This window comes from Vicugna pacos, chromosome 9, assembly GCF_048564905.1.
Source record: "Vicugna pacos chromosome 9, VicPac4, whole genome shotgun sequence".
In the NCBI taxonomy this organism is placed as follows: domain Eukaryota; kingdom Metazoa; phylum Chordata; class Mammalia; order Artiodactyla; family Camelidae; genus Vicugna; species Vicugna pacos.
This window is the reverse complement of record NC_132995.1, coordinates 6,224,061-6,232,093: the sequence shown is the minus strand read 5'-3', so window position 1 is coordinate 6,232,093 and position 8,033 is coordinate 6,224,061. Positions and strand designations below refer to the sequence as shown.

The window sequence follows — 8,033 nt, the reverse complement described above, 5'->3', positions numbered from 1 at the left end:
TCTAAGGTGGCTCACTTGTGTGGCTGTTGGCTGGAACCTCTGTTCCTTGTCATGTGGACTTTGCTGTAGGGTGGCTTGAGTGTCTTCAAGACTTGGCAGCTGGCTTTCCCCAGAGTGAATGATTGAAAGGAGAGAGCATAGAGGAAGCCACGCGATCTTTGTGCCCTAAGCTCGGACACTGCGCCGTTGCTTCTGCCACACTACTCATTAGACAAGGGTCTTTATGCCCAGCACACACGCAGGGAGAGGGAGATCAAGCTCTACTCTATGAAGGGAAAAGTATAAACATTTTTGGATTTTGTTTGGTTTTTGTTTTTGGTGGCAGGAGGTGATTAGGTTTACTTATTTATTTATTCTTAGAGGAAGTACTGGGTATTGAACCGAGGTCCTCGTGCATGCTAAGCATGTGCTCTACCACTGGGCTGTACCCCCACCCTTGGATGTATTTTTAAACGAGGGCAGGCAGTGACAGTTGTCAGAGTTGACCAGCTTTCTCTGGGCTCCCTGAAGTAAGCTTGAAGTTTGGTCTCTGTTCTTGAACCTGAAACCATGCGTAAGGTCACAAGTGGACTGGCCTTTTAGACGTTGGCCTGCAGAGTTGAGGGTGGATTCCTGTATTCTCATACCTTCTTGGGGTCCCCCAAGAGCTTGTAGACTCTTTGGCTGTTTCTCAGATCTGCTGAGTCAGAACCCACTTTTTAATATCCTGGGAGGATTCTAATACACGTTCAAGTTGGAGGAACAGTGTTCTAGAACAAGGGTGTTGAAAATTGGAGGTCAACTGGCAATCTACTAGAACCTAGCTTATAAGGTAGCGAGTAAGCCATTGTCATTCTAGAGGCTGGTTACATCCTCCAGGGTAGCCCACTGGTATTCTGGAACTCTGGAGTTGGCACTGAGGATGACTGGTCAGTGAATAGAGAATCAACATGAGATTAAAGATCGACATTCTAGATTCTTATAGGTGAAACTGAAGAAGAACCCCCGTTCTAGAACCTCAGATATTGCCTAGACCATCACCAGCGTTATCGATTCTAGAGCCCTGGTTTTCTAGAACAAAGAACTGACAGTAGCATTTGAGGACCGCAGTAGAGTAAATGATGGACCATTTGCTTTCTAGAATCATGGAGTTGAGGATGGGTCATTAGTGTCCTTGAACTGTGGCCTGTGGCACCTCAGTGCAGCCTGTGAGAGGGAATGGCACAGGCAAGGTTCTGGACAAGGATGTCAAATTGGGGCCAAAGTTTCCAGTATTGTCCCAGGTTAGAGCTCCAGGATTGAAAGTGAATGGAGTGTTCAGAAGGTGGCCCATGGGGGTAGTATCATCCCTCTGGGGACAGAATAACCTTGCAGCTGGCCTTTGGTATTCAACTGCCCAATTGGAGTCCCAGCCCCAGCACTACCCAGATAGTGGATAGTTGGATAGTAGCCTCCGTCCTCAGCTTTGTCATCTGTACAATGGACTTTTGTCAAGATGTAGGAGAATAATTTGAAGCACTCTTAAGCCCTTGGCACCTGTTACATAGCAGGAGACCCTGAGAGACCTGGTGGAGGGTCAAGAGATGGCAAGAAGGGACGAGAGACAGAGGACAACAAACATGGATAAAGAGAGGGACATTAAAACCCCAAGAGACTTAGAATTATTGACAAAGTTTGCCAAGCTCAGCGGAGGGCAGGAACCAGAGACTCACAGGCACACATACCTAGGCAGATGCCAACTAGGCCATCGTGGCCTCTTCACTGTTGTCTGATGAGCTTTGCAATGGTGGTGGCTGGGAACCTTCCAAAAATGGTCTGCCAGTTGTCATGTGGGTTTGTCCGTGTGCCTTTTTTAGGGGCAGGCGGTAGCTTTGGTCACCTTCTAAGAGTGCATCTTGGTTTTCTGAGAAACGGGATTTTCCAGCCACAAACTTAGCCCCATCAAACGATGCAGGAAAGACTCAAACCTTCTGTTAGTGCATGTTGACGGGGAGACCCCAGGGGGAACTTGGCCCAGGACACCCCTGGTTCCTGTAGAGAGCTCACCTCTGGCTAGGGCTTCAGTGAGGGTGTCAGATCTTGTCTGGGAACTGACAGAAACATCCCCCTATCTCACAGGGGAGGGCCCCCTTGAGCAGAGGTTCTGCGGGGAGGGAGGGTGAACACTGCAGCACAATACATCTGAGCCATGCTTATTCCCAGAGCGGAAGGTTGAACCCAGGCCAAGGATTCTGTGATAATGAAACCCGGAAAGGGATATTTAGCTAATCATTGTTCTCATCTGGAATACAGAGCGACATTCATGGTTCTGGGGCAGAACAGTAGGGCCTCGGTCATTGCTACTGAGCGCTTAATATGTCCCAGTCACTGCTCTCATTCTCCATTGGCAGAATGACTCCTAAAGCCTGGTAATGGCCCGGAGGAGGCCAGGAATTATAGATTTGGGTATAGTGTATCCTGGGAGACCCTGAGGGGGAAACAGGTCGGTGAGGGCAGCTGGCCCTGGGAAGTAGCTCTGTGGTCACCCCCACTTTACAGATGAGAAGAGTAAGAATCACTTGCCTGAAGGCACTTGACTGGGAGTGGGTAGAACTGGGTTTGAACCCAGGCAGTCTGCTGCCAGAGGCCACCCTGGGCCATAATCTACCCTAGAACTGGGAAGAGGGTTCCGGGGTGGGTGTGAAGGGAGCATTTTGGGATGGGTTCCAGAGATTCGTTGAGACTTAGCAGATGTAGTGGTGGGGGGAGCAGATCATTGGCTGGTGACAGGTGTCAGGTGAAGGCCAAAGTTCCAGGGCATGGGGATATCTCAGTTGAGATTTCTGACCTGGTGTGTTGAGTAGGTGTTGGAGTTCAAAAATGGCCTGTCACAGGGTTTGGGAGGGTGTAGCTCAGTGGTAGAGCGTGTGCTTAGCATGCACGAGGTCCTGAGTTCAATACCCAGTACCTCCATCAAAAGAAAAAAAAAAAGAGAAGGCCTGTTGGCCTGGGACATGGTGAGTGGTGGTTACCAGTTCTGGCCCCAGTCTTCCAGGTGAGCAAATAAAGTATGGAATTGAGGGTCCCGGGTTCCCAAACTGAAATGTGTTGTCATCTTATCTGCAGTGGCCTTAAGGTGACCCACACTCAGCCCCTCCCAGGAGAGAGGTTCGCTGGGTGTATGTCCATACTGGCCTCAAACTGGATTCAGGGGTTAGAGGCCAGCCCAACAGGGAACTTTCAGGAACTGAGAACTTGCCAGCCTGCTGCTTGTACACCATTTGGCCCATCTGTCTCTTCTGCAGCTAAAAGGCCTTTCTCAATATACATTAGAGGCAATAGGCAGGCGGGCAGGGTTTGTAGCGATTGCTTCCTGCCTCCAGGATCCCAAAACCTCCTGGAATACCAATGTCTGACAGACCTTTTTGCAATGAGAGTGATCTGTTTGCCTGTGAGGGTATCCACTAAGCTACATAGGAGTATTGGAGCTCCTGAAATATGGCGAGTATGACTGAGGAACTGCGCTTTAAATTTTTGTTTAAATTAAATCTAGCCACATACAGCTTCTGGCTACCATACTGAACGGTGCAGTTGTAGAACTTTCCAGAAAAAAAATCTTTTTCCAGATGTTAATCCTCATCCCAACAAAATGCCCACGGAAACCGAACAGGGTAGACTCGCCCTGTTGAAAGGGAAGTGGGGGTCCAGATGCCTGGCTAGGGTTGTTCTGTATGTCCCCTGACCCTTCCTCAAGCAGAGGGTTCTAGATCCGATGCTTCTAGGTGGAGCAAGACTTTAGCATGTGCTTGCGTGTGTGTGTGCGCCTGTGCGCACATGCCCTGAGATCACCCACCTCCCCTGCCCTTTTCCCTTTTTAAAAAGCACCTCCTGAAGTTGGCAGTGACCTTTATTTCTCTGGGGGAGGGGAGTTATATACAGCAGTGACCTGGATGCCCAGGAGTCCTTACCCAGGGGCTCGGGTTGGGGAAAGAGGCGTCGGCAGAAGGCACACAGTGGTGATGGCCCGGAGGAGGCCAGGAATTACTGGTGGGGATGTAGTGTATCCTGGGAGACCCAGATGGGGAAACAAGCTCGGCGAGGGCAGCTGGTCCCGAGATCGTGCCGGTTGCTCCTCTCATGCCCCTACAGGAGGACGCAGGGGCAGCCCCCATCCTTCTTCCTGGGGGCGCTGGGGGGGCTGGGCGGGAGCTCTTGTTCCTGGTACTTCCTGTGGGAAAAGGCTGGTGAGTTGGGGCCGCGGGGACAGGCGAGGTTGGGGGGGGAGCAGGTGAGGACGACAGGAAGGGGGCTCAGCTCACCGGACTGCCCGCACCAGCTGCTCGAAGGCCTCATCCACGTTGAGGCGCAGTTTGGCCGACGCCTCAAAGTAGGCCACATGGTGGGAGGCGCTGAAGGCGGAGGCTTCCGATCGGGGAACCTGGGGGAGGGACACAAGGAAGAGTCAGGTCCCTACACTCAGGACGGGTCCTGGAGAGGTGGGAAGAACACAGACACACTGTACTCTAACAGGGGTTACATACTGTGGGGGCTCAAGTGAAGAGGGAAATTCCAGGGAGATCATGGAGATGCCAAGGGGGCTGGCTGGGTGCCATCTAAGTAAGGAGTCAGGGAAGGCTCCACAGACCTTGGCCCATAACTGAGTTGCCGGGCAGAGAAGTCAGGATGTTTCCAGCAGGGGCCCCAGTAAAGTTCCAAAGGCTGGAAATCCCCAAAGGCTTAATCTGAAAAATGAGTTCTATGTGGAAATCACGTAGTCTGTGTGGACAGGGAAGTGGTGAGAGCAGATGAAGGAAGGGAGAAGAGCATGGTTGACATCAAGGGCCAGGTGGCAGAGCTGGGGTGCTGGGGAGCCATGGGAAGGCTGGGAGCCGGAGAGGGGCAACAGGAGGCAGGGTTGACCAGAGGGGAGAAACAGGAAGCTGGGTGAGGGTCCAGGTGGCATCAAGAGGAGGGGACGGGACAGAAAGTTGGGGCTGGTTGACCATGGGGGAGGTGCTGTTTTTTCCATCCAGCCACCCCTCCTGAGAACTCCTGTGTACAATGCTGGGGACTTAGGGGCAACACATCTAGTGGGGTGTATGACAGTGGACCTCAGGGCCTGACATGAGGAGATGCAGGTGAGCACTAGAAGGAGTCTCCCAGACAGATGGGGTGGTGATGGGATTGGGGGGGTGGTCCCAGACCTGGCGCTGTGTCTCCAGATCTGCCTTGTTCCCGACTAACACGATGGGGAAGTCATCTCTGTCCTTGACTCTGAGGATCTGCGTGAAGAGCTTGCTCACCTCGTTGAAACTGCAGATGAAGCCAGAGGCGTGAGATCCAGCCAGCTGCTCAGCCCCAGTCCCCTCTGCTTCCTTTGCTCCACTGCCCGCAACCACTCTCACCTCTGCCGGTCATTAATGGCAAACACCAGCAGGAAGCCGTGGCCCGCGCGCATGTACTGCTCCCTCATGGCACCAAACTCCTCCTGGCCTGCGGTGTCCAGGACTGCGGGGGGGGGGAAGGGACGCCCATGGGGACAAGGCACACACCAACCACCCCCATGAGCCCTCAGCCTCGCCACCATCCTCCCCCACCATCTCCCCTGCTGCCCTCACTGTCAAGCCGGGCCGGGACGCCATCCACTGTGCAGATCTTCGTGTAGGAGTCTTCAATAGTGGGATCGTAGTCAGACACGAAGTAGGACTGGTGAGATCGGGAGAGGACACCATCACTGCAGTGTCCCAGCAGAGATGATGGAGCCCCGCCTCTAGGCCCTGCCTTTCTCAGCCTCCCTCTTTCTGGGTCTTTTTCTCTCTTTGGATCTGTCTCTGTCTGGGTCTTTGTCCCTTTCTCCAACCCTCCCCAGTCTCCTCTCTCTGGGTGTCTGCTGGTCTTCTCTCTTTTTCTGGCATAAAGTACATTTCCTGTACTGTGATTACATTCTGGCTGTGTGGCATTGAACAAATCACTTCCCCTCTCTGAACCTTGGTTTTCTCATTTGGAAGATGATAAAAATAGCACTGTGGTGAATCCAGTGTTTGTGAGTTTCAGGGAGAACCCCTATTAAGCAATTAACATATCACCTGGGCATAGTGGGCGCTCAGTTACTGGGAGCTGTTGTTGTCCTGTCTATAGCTCTCCCTCCTCCTTTTCCTCTTCCCTCTTTTTTTATTCTTCCCCCTTTTCTCCTCCTCCTCCCCCTCCTCCTCCTTCTCCTCTGGCAGCTTCCAGTGTCTCCTCCCAGGGGAAGGTCCTGGTTCCAATCCGGCTGCAGAGAAGCTGCCCCGCCTGCAGGCTGAGCCCCTCCCTTCCTGCCTGGGTCCTGCCCGCCTCCAGCCAGGCCTTGGGCCAGCTCTGGGTCTGCCCCTGGGTGCAAGGGGCCCAGGATAGGGGCCTTTCTCTACACAGACAGGGCCTCCCATGCAGGTGCTGGCTGGGGTCTCTTGAGGGATCTGGAGCCCTGGGGGCCTCTGTGGCATTTTAGGAGCAGATATCTTTCTAGGGTTTTTCTTAGGTGGGAGGGTTTCCCTTGGGAATGGGCTGGAAGTTTCCCGGGCAGGGGTGGATTTTCAGGAGAGAAGGGGTGATGTAGCAGCTGGGGGTCTGAAGGCTGCATCCTGCCTGTTGGGATGGGGGCACTTGGTGAGGGCTTGTCCTGGAGGGAGGGTGTAGGGACCTACCCCTGGGGGATTAGGGCTGTGTCTGCAGAGTACATCAGGAGCAGCTCGGGTGAGATCTGCAGGCTCGGGCGCACTTGGGAGGTTAGTCATAGAATATAGGTGCATGTCTAGAAAGTCTTAGAGACCCTAAGATGCATTTAAGAGATCAGAGAAACTCCCGAGGAACTTGTCTTTCTAGGGATGTCGAGAATCTGGGGACTTCTTCCATGGAGATGCTTTGGGGGCTAGCCAGAGTTTCTGAGGGGCTCAGGGGATTGGAGTGGAGGAAAACTCAAGGTGGAGAAGTGGTTGGTTTTCCCTGGAAGAGGGTGGGGGTGTGGGTCTGGCAGAGGGGGTATCCCCAGAACTTGGGGTCTTAAGAGTTCTCTAGAATGGCCAAGGGGCAAGGTCTTTTTAAAATCTCTGGTCTGAGGGTGACTCTCTCAGGACTGGGTGGTCCCAGATGGGCCTCAGGGGCAAAGTCTGGGCATAATTTCTAGTTTATGGGGAAGGTCCCTGAAAGGCCTAAGCATCCAGACTGAGGGAATCTCCAGGGCATTGGGCACAGGTATTCTCTGGGTTAGGTTCTGGGTGGCTCAGAGGGGAAGCTGGGGCCTGGTATTTGGGGGAGATGGGGGGAGGTGGCATCTAGAGGGGTGGGGGCCCATAAGAGTGCTTAGGGCCTGAATGGAGTGACTCGTCTGGATTTAGGATGCTCCCTGGAGGCACCCAGGGTCAGGTTAGTAGGATAGTGGGGTTTTGGGTACTGGAGGTAGGGGTGGTGGGTCTCAGGACACAAGTACAGAAGGAATGCCCCTCATGTAGGGGGGTGGAGGCCCTAGGGGTTCAGGGTCCCAAATTAGGGGATTTTTTTTAAGATTACAAGGCCTCATAGGAAGGTCTTAGTGATAGATCGAGGGGTAATCTGAGTTTCAGGGATCCCCCAAAGGGCTCAGTTCTAGGTCCCGGGGGCACCCCCCCGGGTGAGGGCCCGCTACCTGGATGAACTGGATGGTCAGCGCGCTCTTGCCCACGCCGCCGCCGCCCACGACCACCAGCTTGTGTGTCTCGCTGGGTGGGGGGTCCCCGGGCCCCGGCCCCCCGCCCCGGGGCCGCCCCCGCCCCGTCCCGGACGCCGCCCCGGTGCTCATGTCGCCACCGCTGCTGCTGCCGCCGCTACCGCCTGAGGGGGAACCGGGAGGGGCCTAGGGGCGGGCCACGCTAATAAGGCTACTGCATAATCATAAGCTCCAGCAAGAAGGGCTCGAGTCCCGGGACACTTGAGGAGGCAAGGCCGGGGAAGAGGAGGAGCTATGCTAATAAGGGCAGGGAAACAGCTTTCGCCGAGAAGGGGAATTCCGAACGGGGCGGTGACATGCTAATAAGAGAACTGTGCTCACCTCGAACGGCGCC

The 8,033-nt window shown here is 54.1% G+C and overlaps 1 protein-coding gene across 1 annotated transcript; it reads right to left on the bottom strand.

Annotated features, from left to right (window-relative positions):
• Positions 1–3,847: 3,847 nt before the first annotated feature.
• On the bottom strand, positions 3,848–7,979 carry RRAS (RAS related). The gene is made up of 6 exons (XM_031682046.2): positions 7,619–7,979; positions 5,577–5,664; positions 5,364–5,466; positions 5,163–5,271; positions 4,278–4,396; positions 3,848–4,186 (listed from the first exon to the last, which is right to left on the bottom strand). The coding sequence occupies exons 1-6, from the start codon at positions 7,769–7,771 to the stop codon at positions 4,102–4,104; spliced, it is 657 nt and encodes a 218-aa protein (XP_031537906.2). The 5' UTR covers positions 7,772–7,979; the 3' UTR covers positions 3,848–4,101.
• Between the last annotated feature and the right edge of the window lie 54 nt (positions 7,980–8,033).